Consider the following 16,667-nt stretch of genomic DNA (forward strand, 5'->3'; position numbering starts at 1 on the left):
AGATCTGAAGCACAAACACCACATGGTTCTCTGCAGGGCAGAGTACAGTGTGACTCCTGTGTCCTTGTCTTTGTCTGTCGTCCCCACAACATGGCCTGACAGCCCAGCATATCTCATCTGCTTTTCACCTGGTCCCGGTTACTGCTACACTTAACACATGCTTTAAAACGTGATGGCCTCGGGTTTGTAACATACGTGTAAAGGACCTGCTCCTATTTTCTTTCCTAGTGGAACAAAGATATAGAAGTCACGGTTCTCTTGAGGCGAAGCATTTATTGATTAGATTTCCATCAATGTTCAGCCTCCACTATGATTAGACTTGGACTTGTAGGTCAACTCCCTCATTGCCTTGCTCCTCCTCCTCTAATGTATAACTTAGTCTTGGGAAGCTGGGAAAAGGCAGGCAGGAGCTGCCCAGCTGTATGTGCCACACTCACTACAGGACCAGGAATTAAGAGGACTTCCAACCTACAAAATGCCAGATCAGGTAAAGCAGCTTGTGTTCATTTTAAGTCAGCTTTGAGGAAATGAACAGATGAATCCACTGAAGTCAGTGAGCATATGGAGGACTTGGGGGACGGTGTGTGTAGCCACCACAGATCAAAGCCACTTCTCTTGTTCAATTGGTAGTTCATTTGGCTGCTAAAAAATCGTATTTCTTATTCAGTAATTAGGACTTTAAGGATATTTGCTCCGTTTTCTGACTAGTCTATGTAATGTTTTCTCAAGTGATTCTGTATAACCATATTACTAAAGGAATGTGAAAAAGAAAAAAAAAAACAAAAGAAGGCAGACTAACCTGCATCTAACTAATCATGAAAGCTGGTCTGAAATCTTCAAAAACGTCAATGTACAAAAAAAAAAAAAGAGGTAGAAGGACTGTTCTAGATTAAAGAAAACTAAGAACTGACAACCAAATGCGACAATTAATTTTAGATTGTGGATGGAAGAAGAAAATAGCTCTACATGACAATGTAGGGACACTTGGGAAATTTTCAAAATGAGTTATATATTAGATAATATTCACATTATCTGTTACATTCTTGGATAAGATAATGGTATAATACTCACCTAGGAGGTTGACTTTGTTCCTAGTGAGTACGTGCTAAAGTACTTAGAAGTGAAGTGGCACATACTTGTCACTTACTTTGAAATGATTCAGCACAACAATGCAGACACACACACACAGACACTGAGAGTTATCCAAAAGTGATAAATGTTAAACATTGGTCAACACAGGTGAAGGTTATGGAGTGTTCACTGCACTACTCTTTCAACTTCTCTGCAGATATAATACTTTTCAAAATAAAAACTCGAAAATAAAAATAGTGTAATACTGTTGCTCCCTTATAAGTTTCCCCCAATCAAAGGCCCCCACCCCTACCCACAGTCATACCAGAGGTAAATCTATCCTCTTCTTAGAGGAGGACCGTTAAGTGCTGATCTGCTGTAACTTACTCTGCCAAGCATTGCTTCATGTCAGTGAGCGACAAGGCTAAAAACATGGGTTTTGCAGTCAGTCGGGCTTGGATTGGGGTGTGCTGATGCTACTTACCTGCTCTGAGACCAGGGTTAAGTTATTTAACTTGGGTTTTCTATATTGCAACAAAATAAGAACATATTGGGATATAATATGGGATATACAGGAATTCTAGTAGTTCTTTACGTTCTAGGAGTAATTAAATGAGATAATATTAGACTCGGAAGACAAACATCTTAATGTTACTAGTTATGTATTCATATAATGTGTACTGAAAGAATAATTAGGACATCATGATTTCCTATTATAGCCTAGGAAAAAGCTAAAGCAGTTAGAACTTTGAAGGTAATATTAGGTAAATACTGTGTTTCCCCAAAAATAAGACCTAGCCAGACAATTAGCTCTAATGCGTCTTTTGGAGCAAAAATTAACATAAGACCCGGTATTATATTATACTATATTATATTATAAAGACCCAGTCTTATATTATAGTAAAATAAGACTGGGTCTTATATTAATTTTTACTCCAAAAGACGCATTAGAGCTGCTTGTCCAGCTAGGTCTTATTTTCTGGGAAACACGGTATATATATAGATGGTATGTAGATTTGGCAAAAATCATGAAGATAGTGTTCAAATAACTGAAGTTTGGAAGATATTGCAAAAGGAAAGGCAGCGTGCTTACCACAGTGCCTCACACACAGTAGATGCTTAAGCTTCATTTAGAACTATCATTAAATTCCCTTAGGGGGACTTAGAAGTTGTGCTCTAGGCTTTTCTTGAGAACTAAAGAATTGCCTAGTAATGGAACCCAGAAGAAATGAGAACTGATGTAAAGTAATGTTTCGGCGTAAATCCACCCAGACTTTGAAAGAAGTGAGATAAACACGAGAGAGAAGGTCAGGAGACCCGGGCCCTCACTCTGGATGTGCCCAGTAATGCGTTGTGTTACACAGACAAGGGACTTGGACACAGCATCTTCACCTGAAAATGAAGAGATTAGACAAGAATCCATGGCTCTCTAAGGTCCCTGTCAGCTTAAAAACTCTATGGCTTGAGAGGTCCTTGGCCTTTTCCAAAGTTGGATGAAAGGTCACCGTGGGGTCGGCATTTGGAAGCGTGTGGTTTAGAGGAAAGATTACAAGCTTCTTCTCCCTATCTAGTCAATCTGTAGCTACTGAAAATATGCTTTTTTGTTTAGCAGTGGAAGTTTAAGAACATCACCTCTAAGTTCCAATACTAGAACACCTGTTACTTACCAGCTGTGTGTGTCGGACAAACTACTTAATCTCTGAGCCCTGGTTTCCTCACCTGGAAAATGGGGATAATTTCATGTATTTTTTAGTACTGTTGTGAAGATTATTAGTGATGTATGAAAAGTTGACAGGTATTTGACTGGCAAGAATGATGAATGAGAGGGCAATGATGTGATTAAAGAAACAGTTGTTTTATAGCCCTTTCACTATTTCTAGGAAGACCATATTATATATCTTATTTAGTCTATACTTTATAATAATCCTATACATTAGCTAGTATTATACCCATTTTTTGGTAAAGAAACTGAGGCTCAGAGCTTTTAAGGGCCCTAGCATGTCATCTACTATCTTTTCTGATCCCAAGTCTCCTTGTTTTTCCTAATAGACACCAATCTGACTTCTAAGCCTCAAAATAAACATCACATTTTGTTTTACGTTGAGGTTCAGCCATGTGCCCATTCTATTCTTAGACATTTATCCCTCAGAATATTTTTAATTGGACATGGGACCTAGTTTCTCTAACTTAAAATTATTAACCTCTAAATGGTTAGTCTTTTTAAAAGTTCAAGGTTAATACCTTATAGCCTGTGAAGAGGTTGAGGGAAAAGGCTTAAAGATCTTCTACTTGGTAGGTAAACGCCTTTCGACAAGTTTCTTACTCTATCCATTTCTGTTTTCCCATATGTGAAATGATAATAATGATTCCTACCTACAGGGCTGTTGAGAGAACAGGAACCCTTCAGAATCCCAGAGTGTGGATACAGTAAGATCTTCTCTAAGTTCTCACTGTTTCACTAGCTCCTAGGTGCCTATCCTTGAATCACCCTCTTGGACATGAGATGGAATGGATAAGGGTTGGTAGGCTAATTCAGACTTCGTAGTTTTCAGAAATCTTCCCTGTCATAGACAAAACCTTCTCTGACCAAGTCAAGTACCAAGCCACACAGAAGGCTGACTATAAATGTAAGCTCTTTTCGTTTCACAATGCTAAAGGAAGAGATAGGTAGCAAAGAGCCACTTTAAAATGAAGTTCGGAGAGGGAAATTAAGCCTGAAAATAAGAGGTAAAAAGGTGGTGGGACGGATGCAATCAAACCGTTCAAAAGACTTGGATATTTGGAACAATCACTTTAGTTGGGAAGTCTTAGAAATGCAAGCGACCTGCTTAAAATTGATGAGTTTGCTTCTTATCTAACTAACTGGGTAAATTTTCTATCTCAGGGAGTTAAAGTAGGGAACTGCAGGCTGTGGTGTGACAGGACCAGAGCCAACTCTGAAAAAGAAGCCAGAAAGACCAGAAAACAAGAACTTTAAGAACACTCTAAGATTTCTAAACGCTAGAAAACTCCCTTATCTCCTATATAATTGCTTTTTTTGTTATCCCTATAACATGAGAAATTGATCTTCGGGGAAGCTCCAGTATTTCTATAGCAATTACTTACAACAATTTGGTTGGAAGGCAAATGGGGCTGGAGCTCCAGAAAACTTCTATCTTTGAAAATTAATTTTAATTTTTATCAAATAATGTAGGAACAGCTAATGTAGGAACAGCTGTTGTGACTTAGATTGTGTATTTGAAGTGGCAGGGGAGGGCTGATGGAGATTATGGGGGATCAAATCTGCTGCAGCCATCCTTCATCTCATCTTCCATTTTTGTAGCACCCCCACTCACTATTGGCATTGTCACTGGTTGGACACTTTTTTTGGTTTTTTAGTTTTTTTAAATTATATTTATTGGGGTGACACTGGTTAGTAAAATTATATAGATTTCAAGTGTGCAATTCTATAGTACATCATCTATATATTGCATTATGTGTTCACCACCCAAAGTTCTCCTTCCATCACCATATATTTGAACCCCTTTACCCTCATCTACCACCACCCCCATCCTCTGGTAACTACTAAATTGTCTGTGTCTATGAGTTTTTGTTTGTTTGTTTGTTTGTCTTGTTCCTTTGTTGCTTTCAGTTTTATATCTCACATACGAGTGAAGTCAATTGGTTCTTGATTTTTCTGTTTGACTTACTTTGCTTAGCATGATAATATCAAAATCCATCACTCTTGTTGCAAATGGCAGTATTTCATCCTTTCTTATGGCCAAGTAATATTGCACTGTGTATATGTATTACATCTTCTTTATCCAATCATCTATTGAGGACACTTTGGTTGTTTCCATGTCTTGGCCATCATGAATAATGCTGCAATGAACACGGGGTACATATATCTTTATGGATAAATGTTTTCAGATTTTGGGGGTAGATATCCAGGAGTGGGATTGCTGGTTCATATGGTAATTCTATTCTTAATTTTTTTAGGAAACTCCATACTGTTTTCCATAGTAGCTATGGTAAATTTTCCAATTTACATTCTCACCAGCAATGTATAAGTGTTCCTTTTTCTCCACAGCCTTACCAACACTAGTTATTATTTGTCTTGTCGGTAATAGTCATTATAACAGGTGTGAGGTAGTATCTCATTATGGTTTTGATTGGCATTTCCCTAACAGCTAGTGAAATTGATCATTTTTTCATATATCTGTTGGCCATTTGTATGTCTTGGGAGAAGTGTCTGTCCAGGTCTTCTGCTCATTTTTTAATTGGATTGTTTGTTTTTTGTTGCTGAGTTCTACACGTTCTTTATATATTTTTGATATTAGCCCCTTATCAGAGGTGTACTTTGCAAATATCTTCTCCCATTCGGTTGGTTGCCTCTTTGTTTTGTTGATGACTTATTTTGCTGTGCAGACACTTTTTAATAGTTTGATATAGTCCCATTCATTGATTTTTGCTTTTATTTCCCTTGCCTTTGAGGTCAAATTCATAAAATGCTCTTTTAACCCAAGGTCCGTAAGTTTAGTATCTATGCTTTCTTCTATACAGTTTATTGTTTCAGGTCTTTGATCAATTTTGAGTTAATTTTGGTAGATGGTGACAGATAGCAGTCCAGGTTCATTCTTTTGCATGTGGCTTTCCAATTTTCCCAGCACCATTTATTGAAGAGGCTTTCTTTTCTCCATTGTATGTTTTTGGCTCCTTTGTTAAGTATTCTCTGCCCATATATATGTGGGTTCATTTCTGGGTTTTCAATTCTGTTCTGTTGGTCTGTGTGTCTGTGTTTCTGCCAATACCATGCTGTTTTGATTATTGTCACTTTGTAGTACAAACTGAAGTCAGGGAGTATGATACCTCCAGCCTTGTTCTTTTTTTGTAAGATTGCTTTGGCTAGTTGGGGTCATTTGTAATTCCATACAAATCTGATGATTTTTCATTCTATTTCTTGAAAAAAAATGCCACTGGGATTTTTATGTGATTGCATTAAATCTGTGTATTGCTTTGGGTAATACGGCCATTTTAACTATGTTGATTTTTCCAGTCCATGAATACGGACTATCTTTCCATTTCTTTGGGTCTTCTTCAATTTCTTTTAATAATGTTTTATGGTTTTCAGTGTATATGTCCTTCACCTCCTTTGTTAAGTTTAGTCCTAGGCATTTTATTCTTTTAGTTGCAATTGAAAAAGGAATTTTTTTCCATTTCTTTTTTCTGATATTTTATTGTTAGTATATAGGAATGCAATGAATTTTTTTTTTAAAGATTTTTTTTTTTTTTTATTGGGGAAGGGGAACAGGACTTTATTGGGGAACTTCTAGGACTTTTTTCCAAGTCAAGTTGTTGTCCTTTCAGTCTTAGTTGTGAAGGGCACAGCTCAGCCCCAGGTCCAGTTGCCGTTGTTAGTTGCAGAGGGTGGAGCCCACCATCCCTTGCGGGAGGAGTTGAACTGGCAACCTTGTGGTTGAGAGCCCACTGGCCCATGTGGGAATCGAACCGGCAGCCTTTGGAGTTAGGAACACGGAGCTCCAACCACCTGAGCCACCGGGCCGGCCCAATGCAATGAATTTTTGTACATTGATTTTGTATCCTACAACTTTACTATATTTATTGTTTTTAATAGTTTTTTTGGTGGAGTCTTTAAGATTTTCTATATATAAAGAATCATGTAATCTGCAAAAAGTGACAGTTTAACTTCTTCATTCCCAATTTAGATGCCCTTTATTTCTTTCTCTTACCTGATTGCCGTGGCAAGGACTTCCAACACTATGTTGACAAGCAGAGGTGATAGGGGACAGCCCTGCTGTGTACCTGAACGTAGAAGAAAGGGCTTCAGTTTTTCACCATTAATTATGAGATTGGCTGAGGGCTTGTCATATATGGCCTTTATTATGTTGAGGTACTTTCCTCCTATACCCATTTTATTAAGTGTTTTAATCATAAATTGATGTTGTATCTTGTCAAATGCTTTTTCTGCGTCTATTGATATAATCATATGATTTTTGTCTATTATTTTGTTTATGTGATGTATCATATTGATCGATTTGCTTACGTTGAACCATGCTTATGCCCCTGGGATGATCCCTACTTGATCGTGATATATAATTTTTTTAATGTATTGTTGTATTCAATTTGCTAGTATTTTGTTGAGGATTTTTGCATCTGTATTCAGCAGAGATATTGGTCTGTAGTTTTCTTTATTTGAGTTATCCTTACCAGGTTTTGGTATCAGGGTAATGTTGACCTCATAAAATGAATTAGGAAGTACTGTCTCTTCTTCAATTTTTTTGGAAGAGTTTGAGGAGGACAGGTATTAAATCCTCTTTGAATGTTTGGTAGAATTCACTAGTGAAACTATCTGTTCCTGGATTTTTGCTTTTGGGAAGGTTTTGGATGATTGTTTCAATTTACTTACTGTTGATTGGTCTATTTAGATTTTCCAGTTCTCCAAGATTCAGTCTAGGAAGGGCATATATTTCTAAAAACTGGTCCATTTCTTCTAGGTTAATGAATTTGGTGGCATATAGTCCTTCATAGTATTCTCACTTGATCCTTTGTATTTTTGTGGCATCTGTGATAACTTCTCCTCTTTCATTTCTGATTTGTTTATTTGTGTCTTTTCTCTTTTTACCTTAGTGAGTCTAGCCAAGGGTTTGTCAATTTTATTAATCTTTTCAAACAACCAGCTCTTTGTTGCATTAATTTTTTTTCTATTGTCTTTTTGTTCTCTATTTCATTTAGTTCTGCTCTAATTTTTATTATTTCCTTCCTTCTGCTGACTTTGAGTTTCATTTGTTCTTCTTTTTCTAGTTCTTTAAGATGTAATGTTAGGTTGTTTATTTGGGATAAGCCTGTAATGATATAAATTTCCCTCTTAATACTGCTTTCGCTGCATCCCAATAATTTTGATACAATGTATTTTATTTCTCATTTGTTTCTATGTATCTTTTGATCTCTCCTTTTATTTCTTCTTTCACTCAGTCATTCTTTAATAGTATGCTGTTTAGTCTCCATTTATTTGTGGGTTTTCCCACTTTCTTTTTGCAGTTGATCTCCAATATCAAAGCCTTGTGGTCAGAGAATATGCTTGGCATTATTTCGATCTTCTTAAATTTGCTGAGGCTAGTTTTGTGTCTCAACATATGATCTATTCTTGAGAATGTATAGTCAGCCATATTATATGTTGATCCATCAGGCAGGATTGTGGGCCACAGACAGTGCACGTGCAGGCTCAATCTTCCTGTCTCCTGGGGCCACAGTGAGCTCCAGGCTGTGTCTACGCACTTCTCCCTTCCCTCCTCCCCTGTTTGGCCCAATTAATCCACTTTCAGATGTTTCAATGCATAGATCTCTCAGACATATTTGTGTGTTTCATAGGGAATCCTTTGTTGAATTATAGCTGTTCAATTTGTTGTAACTTCCAGGGGAGATTTAAGGAGCACCCCTCATGCCACCATGTTTCTGACATCACTGGTCGGACTCTTAAAGTAAAAAGGAATGATATTATTGTCTGGTGGGGGCAGGAGGAGAGAGCCAGCAGAGAGCAGAAGTCCAGGGATAGAGTGGGAGGAGCAGTCAAGAGCTTGGAGATTCTGCCACAGGAAAAAAAAGGAGATGCAGGGATGAAATTGGAGGAGTACATTGTGCTCCTTGGCTTAGTGGTAAGAAGGCCCCAAAGTCCTTCTTCAGCTGAGCTACAGATGAGCAGATGAATAGCCATTACCAATCGGGATTTTTGTGCAGAGATCTCATAAAAATTTTCTATGGGTAGGTGAGAAAGGAGATGAATTAGTGGAAAAGGAGGGAGCAAACCTACAGATTTTCAATTGTCACCCCAGAGATTCCAATTACATAGTAGGTCTGGGGTGAGCCTTAGGAAGCTATATATGTAATAAGCTCTCCAAGTAGGGTCTCATTTTAGAATCACTAGACAATAAATTTAAGGGCTCTCAGGGTGGTTCTGTGATAATACTTTGTTGATGACACTGTGAAATTTCTGATCTCCTGCTTGACTGGTGAGTGAGGGGTACAGATTAATTAGCTATTTTTATGCTACGATAGGAGGATTTATAATCATCCTTCAATTTAGAGAAAAATTGAAGATCCTACAGGGGAAATGGGTTGGGCCACATCCCCACTAAGTAGCAGAATGGGAACTGGAATCCATGCTGATATGACTCATTCATTCATTCAACGAAGTTCCTACTATAACCCATGTTATTTATTTAAAAAATTTTAAATTGTGTGATTATACATGAAATAGTTTCCTTGTAAAATGTCTAATAATATAAATAAAAGAAAAAAATATTCCTTTATCCCTCTTCTCCAATCTCACATTTTTCCTCAAATATCATCCTCTTGTTGTTTTTCAAGAGAATATTCTATGAGTTTCATACAACATGCTTAAATCAAAGAAGACTCAAATTTAAGCCTTTTAAAAAAGTTTTTGAGATTGCACAACTTCCTTTGTCATTTAACCATAAGTCACTACATAATCACATTATTCTTTTAAACTGTTGCATAGCATATTGTATGATTCTGATGTATGTATCATGATATATTTAAATCTATTTGGCCATTTCCCATTGAATGACATTACGTCCTTTGTATAATATTTGCTATCACACACACAAAATGCTGCATCAAATATCCTTCTACCTGACTCTGTATTCATCATATTATTTCTCTAAGATGGTTAGCCACGTGATTATGGGTTGAAGGGGATGAATGCTCTGTCCCTTTCTACATTTTTGTTTGTTTTTGTAGATACAGGGAGTTGGCGGGGGAAGGGGAGAGGAATAATATCCCTTAACCAACCTTAGGTTCAACTATATGCAAATTGTGAAAAGCAGTACCTGGATGTTGATGTGGATCATGATAAAGGCCGGTTGATGCCTTTTGTATGAATTTAGAGGTACTTTTTTTTTCATCAAAATGTCCAGGAGCTCCCCATATCTTTGTTACTGGTGTCTGATTTCAGTTCTCTCAATGACATAAATGACTGTCTTAACCTTAGCAGTTTCCTTCAGTCCACAACCATTCTAATTCTCAATCCTGATTTTGAAACTTACATGTGTGTGTGTGTAACAGGACTTTTGGTTTCTCCCCTGGAAGAAGCCGTCCCCAACTCTTTTCAGCGTTAGCAGTGTAAGGAAAATAATGAATGGTTCTCACATGATGGTATGAATGACCCTGCTGGGAACACAGGGCACACTGTGAGTGTCAAGGAACACGTCCCAGCCTGTGCAGCCTGTCAGAAGTACAAGCTGCAGACTGAGGAGACGCTGGGTAACTGAACTTGCCGGTGTTTTCCAGCCCTGTGTTTCATTCCCCACAGATCACCGGGACCTTGGTTTTCACTGTCTTCACTGCTGTGCTGGGTTCTTTCCAGTTTGGATATGACATCGGTGTGATCAATGCACCTCAACAGGCAAGTGGAACATGCAAAATAACATCTCTCGTGGGCAATTCCTGTCAATGACAGGAAGAGATCTGTTCCTCCTACAGAGAAATAACGTGTGCCCATGTGGGGAACACAGGGTAATGCAGGCCTTCTCTCAGGTACCATGTGCGTGGTTCCAGAGCTGATAACTTGGCTTTGACTCTTCAGTTAATAGCCCTCACAGGAAAAGAAAGGGCATGAAATAATTCTTCATCTTTGATTCTGCTGTTCGCTGAGCTCACAGAAAACTTTAGCCAGAATATCATATGCCTAAGGATTTTTTTTTTTTAAGTTTAAGAGCTTATTGCAGCATTCATTCAGACCTCTCAGCCATACATGAATGAAAATGCCAGGGAATAAGAGAAAACTATAGAAGGATAGGTTTCATTCTATGCACAAACATTTACTGAGCACCAACTCACTGTGCATCAGGCGCTTTAACATGTCCCCAGTGTGACGCTTCCAACAATCTTATGCCCTTCCAACAATCTTCTAGGCCAGATTAAAACCTCTAGGAGCACTGACACTAAACACATTCTACTTCTTCCCCACATTCCTGTTTCCCATAGGCAATTCAAAGTAAAATAATATGAAACTTTTTTTTTTATAATATGAAAATTTTAAAATAATAATCAAGAAGTCAACAGAGTTTGGATTTTCTTTATGATGACTATTTAGATGGGTATTTTAAAAATTACTGAATAATTTCTATCATTTTTCTTATTTATTTTGTGCATCCCTACTCTGGTATCCAGTGACTGGACAGGAAAGGGAGTGGACAGGAAAGGGATGTCATTTTTCTCAGCTCCCACAGCCTGCAACTGGGGGAACCAAGACTTCACTCCCTCTGCCCTAGTTTAGACTATCAGGTCTTGCTCCTCTTCCCATCATGAGAGCCAAGCACCGTGATTGGTGTAAAGAAGGCATTCAGTAAAGTGTTAAGTGAATGAAGGAAGGGGGGAGAAGAGGGAGAGGGAGAGAAGAAAAGGGAGAGGGAGAGGGAGAGGGGGGGAGGGAGGGGGAGAGAGACGGGGAGATGCTGCTGGGGGAAGGCTGGCATAAGGTGAACGTATAAACATTTGTTGGGGGCCTTCTATGGATCAATCATATTTTCTCTGCTTCTCTTACAACGTTGGACTCCAAGGAAAATGTAAGATACTGCAGGTGTGAATGTGTAAAATGTGTGCTAGCCAATCAGTCCATCACCTGAAAAGAGTTCTTCCTTGGGCCAAAAGATGTGCTCTGGTTAGCTGCCACATGGCATCATGACTATGGCAGGCCTTGCTGAGGTTGAAAGATTTAGGGACTGACACTGGGGTCATAGTTTTTTGTCTTGGGTGATGACATTGAGCAGGTTTCCCGAAATTTGGCTCAATATCACCATAATTGGTAGAGCCACTTCTCCTTTTGTGGAAGACTTTTTCAAATCCTTATTTAAGCCATCCTTTCCAGTCTTTGAGGAAATCTAAGGTTCCCCCTATTTCAATCACAGTCCTAGAGCCAGACCTAAAAACAGAGACCCCTCATTGGCTTCCAGCTTAGTGCTCTTTCGTATCGCCCCTTTGTTCTGTGTCCAAGGAGCTGCTTAAACACTATTACGTGGGAAGAGTCATTCGGGCCCATTTGTTTTTATTAGTGGAATGACACTTGGAATTAATTTAAGGTATTTTTAAATCGCACATTTTAATGAAAGCTACAAATGCCTGTTGCAGAAAGTACTAGGAAAAACATCGCCCATTATCGTTCTACCACATAGAGCAAACTGTTGAGAACATTTAGGGTATTTCCTTACAGCCATTTTTATATGCGTATTACCCATACCGAGTGACTTTCTAATGAGGCAAATGCCTTGGTCAGACTTCTTTTCTCATAAGGAGGATGTCAATTCTTTCCATCCCTGAGCTGACTTTGCCACATAGGATTTTGCCGATGACTGGCAACCTAGGGCAGCTGCATTCTGGGTCCTTGTCAGAGGACCTCACAGCTCACTGCTCAACAGTGACCAAATCCTCACTGAGAGGATGACATGGAAGGAAGATCGCCTGAAAAATGTGCCTTTACTCGGTTATACTCCCATGTGAGTGATCTTTGCCTCTACTGAAACACGTTATAAAATACAGCTCTGTGAAATTCAGTTTTGAACACACTGAATTTTCTATCACACACTGAACTCTGTGAGATCCACAGGAGAAACTTCCTTCAGGTCTCAATACTTTCTCAGGGGCCACTGAGGTTTTCTTTTTTTTTTTTTTTATCTTTGGAATTCATCAATACACATGATTGTTTTCCTCTCTTTGCATTGGCTGCTAGGAAGTTTGTTGCTATATTAGTACCTCACGTCTAGCAAGGATACAGCACCTAGTGTTTGAATTTGTATAGTAACTTTATTTCTGGCATCACTTTATTTTTCCCAAATTTTTTTCTTGTATCCACTTTTATGTTTCCATTAACATATTTGCATTAAGTCAATTTAAATCCTGCTATGTAGGGATAACACTAGTGTATAAATGTATCTTTTTAGCCGCAGAATATTTTCAATTTAAATAGTTGCCAACGTTTAAGACTTGGAGAATTTTACATAAAAACACAGATTTCTGGCTTCTCTTTAAAAATTAAAAGTCCTCAACACTCGTCTCACATTTGCAGCTTCCTCTGTCAGATGGGCAAATACTCTCAAACGCCATAATCCTGCCCACTCGCTATTGAATCCCTCAAAAGTAGAGACCTCTACTTCAGTCCTCTAGTCATCAAGGTGCTCCTTGCCTCCTTCATTTATCTGTTCCTGCCTGGTTTCTGTTGGCATTGGACTCTGTGACCTCTGTTTTATAGGACACAGTCAACTCTAAATAAATCTATATGTGTTTGTATGTGTATCACGTACATAATTGGTATCATCCTGTTTAAAAACTTAACACACATTTTAAAGGAAAAACAAATAAAAATATATAGAATGTTTGAAACATTGGAACTATTTTTATTTATTTTATTCCCTTAGGTAATAATATCCCACTATAGCCAGGTTTTGGGTATTCCGCTAGATGACCGAAAAGCTGTCAACAACCATCCTATGGAAAGTACACCGGAACTGCCCACAACTCCATCCCCAGGGAATCCAACACCAACCCCTTGGGCTGAGGAAGAGTCTGTGGCATCTTCTGGCATCATCACCATGTTCTGGTCCTTGTCTGTGTCCAGCTTTGCTGTTGGTGGAATGATCGCGTCATTCTTTGGTGGGTGGCTTGGGGACAAGCTTGGAAGGTAGGTGAATTACATAAATAAATGTAAACTTAGAAACTTTAGTATTTAGGGTTTGCTAGCATTTGTTTAGAAAGAAATCATCTTCCTTTCTGTGGAATAGTTTTAGAGTTGATTTTTCAGCTCTTGATCCTATGATTAGTGTTGGACCACAGAAAGGGAAAATCTGTCGGACCAATCTGCTTAGTTGTGGAAGCATTTGCAGAAAAACTGAATTTGGTGTGTATTTCTAGGTAATTGCTTTGAATCTCTGGCTTTGTAAGTTATAAAACATATTAAGAAACCACTGCACAAATGATTAACTCCGGAGCTCTATGGAAAAGCCAAGAGTGGAATTTTTAACAAAGGAATCCATTGTTTGCTTCACAAAATTGCTCCATTTCTCAGACATCCAGTTTTCCATCTTCAAATTAGAATTTGGCATTTGGATCAGTCAAGTCTTAAGGTCAAGTTGGTATTCCCAATTCCCAATTGTTCAGTATATTTGGCAAGGGTTTTCTAGCTGCTGCTACTGCTGTCTCAAAGCCCCAACCAGAGATGAAGCCAGTGGTGTCTCCATTTCTCTACTCTGGTTTCTGTTAGGTATTTTGGATTAAAAACATCAGTGAGACTCCTTTACACTCAAATTTCACTTAGTCATGTGACACACTAATGCTCTTGGGATTTCCCTACCCTCCATAGAGAAAAAGAAAATAAAGTTGAAAAGTCAAGTGATTATTTCTTTCTATTTATTTTTTGCTCTTTAAGTCCATCTTTTATTAATTACCTTATTCTGATGATAAAAATAAATATACAAATATGGAAAACTTGGAAAATGCAAAAACATTTAAAATGTAAATGATACAGGCTAAGTTATAACTGTTAGTAATTCTGGATTACAATTTATTGATTTTTTTTAAGTTCCTACTTTAAGCTATAATTTTCTCTCTCCGGTTATTAAAATTCTGATAACTTCTTTGTCTTGTACTAGAGCTTTTATATAATAAGACTGTAAGAAGTTTTCTTAAGTAATGGGGAGCATGGTAACCCAAATTGTATTCTTGTTCTTATTTGAAAGGGACTTGACCATAAAAGAAATTGTTCAGTTCCTCACATTTTTATCAACTTACTGGTGTTTAGCTGAACTTTAAATCAGAATCCATAAATTACAGTTAATAAATTGACTTTCCTCATTTAAAAATTTAAAAATCATTTTAATTTGTACCAAATTTGTTTAAAATGTAACTGGAAATTTTTCTAGTTTAATTATTTCTAAAATAAATAAAATTAAACAAAATGAAATTTTAAAATATGGGCAAAGCAATTCTTTTAGCAGCTATTGATTACTTCTTCCCATCCCTGAAGAAAAACGTAAGCCCTTTCTGTCCCTCATTTAGAGATGAGATTCTGAGAGGTCCAGTGACTTACTTTAAGACATTTAATTAGGGTCCTAGTGATGGAACTAGGATGCACGTCCTCTCAAGTCTTAGGATTTAGCATCAACATGGTCAGACCCCAAAACAATGTCAAATGACCATTTATCAAATGACTTATAGTAACTAAAAGTGAGGCTTCCTCCAACTCTCAGTGGAAAAGTGATTCTCCTTGAAAAACAACCATAAAATTAATATTTTTAACTTCAAAATTAAGACAAAAGAGTACCGTCTTTCCCATAAAACTATTTTTCTTGGGAGATTCGCTGAGAAATGATATGATTTTCCTTATTGCCAGCGTCATTACTCCACCAGTTAAAAGTAAATAAACGAAAATGTAATTTTCTATTACTGCTTTTAAAAAGTCTTTCCTTGTAATTGTATAATAGTCAATAGATATCTGAGGCCCCCCCACCTTTTTTTTTTTTTGCAGAGTAAGTCCTTTTTTAAATTATTTTCAGGTGTGAGAAATAACACAGTGATTACACATTTATATACCCCACAAAGTGATAACCCCAATTATTCTATTACCCATCTGACACTGTACATAATTATTATAAATTATTGACTGTATTCCCTATGCTATACTTTATATCCTCATGACTATTTTTTAAATTATAATTGCCATTTAATATTATTTTATATTAGTTTCAGGTGTACAGCATATTTATTGGTTAGACATTTATGTAACTTATGAAGTGGTCACCCCAGTAAGTCTAGTACCCATCAGAACTACATAGTTTTTACAATATTATTGACTATATTCCCCATACTGTACTTTACATCTCTGTGACTATTTTTTAACTACCAATTTGTACTTCTTAATCCCGTCACCTTTCTCACCCAGTCCCCCAATTCCCCTCCCATCTAGTAACTATCAGTTTGTTCTCTGTATCTATGAGTCCATTTCTGTTTTGTTGGTTTGTTTGTTTTGTTCTTTAGATTCCACATATACGTGAGATCATTTGTCTTTCTGAGTTTAACTTATTTCACTTAGCATAACACCCTCTATATCCATCCATGTTTTCACAAATGGTAAGATTTCATTCTTTTTTTTATGGCAGGGTGATAGTCCATTGTATAAATGTATCACAGTTTCTTTATCCAATTATTTATGGATGGGAACTTAGGTTGTTTCCATGTCTCAGCTATTGTAAATAGCACTGAAGTCAATATAGTGGTGCATGTATCTTTTCGAATTAGTGTTTTGATTTCTTTGGGTAAATACCCAAGAGTGGAATTCCTGGGTTGTAAAGTAGGTCTATTTTTAATTTTTTGAAGAGCCTCCAGACTGTTTTCCATAGTGGCTGCACCAATTTGCAATCCCACCAACAGTGCACGAGGGCTCCCTTTTCTCCACATCCTTGTTTGTTGATTTATTGATGATAGCCATTCTGACTGGAGTGAGGTTGTATCTCATTGTGAATTTCATTTGCCATTTCTCTGATGATTAGTGATGTTGAGCATCTTTTTACGTGTCTATTGGCCATTTGTAT

The 16,667-nt window shown here is 37.4% G+C and overlaps 1 protein-coding gene across 1 annotated transcript in view; it reads left to right on the forward strand.

Moving 5' to 3' along the window:
• Nucleotides 1-357: 357 nt before the first annotated feature.
• SLC2A2 (solute carrier family 2 member 2) overlaps nucleotides 358-16,667 on the forward strand; it is a 33,903-nt gene continuing 17,593 nt past the window's right edge. Inside the window, 3 exon segments of the mRNA XM_033088885.1 lie at nucleotides 358-487; nucleotides 10,400-10,492; nucleotides 13,500-13,762. Of these exon segments, the coding sequence (XP_032944776.1) occupies nucleotides 476-487; nucleotides 10,400-10,492; nucleotides 13,500-13,762 (368 nt within the window). The 5' untranslated portion in view covers nucleotides 358-475.

Source organism: Rhinolophus ferrumequinum, chromosome 2, assembly GCF_004115265.2.
Source record: "Rhinolophus ferrumequinum isolate MPI-CBG mRhiFer1 chromosome 2, mRhiFer1_v1.p, whole genome shotgun sequence".
NCBI lineage: Eukaryota > Metazoa > Chordata > Mammalia > Chiroptera > Rhinolophidae > Rhinolophus > Rhinolophus ferrumequinum.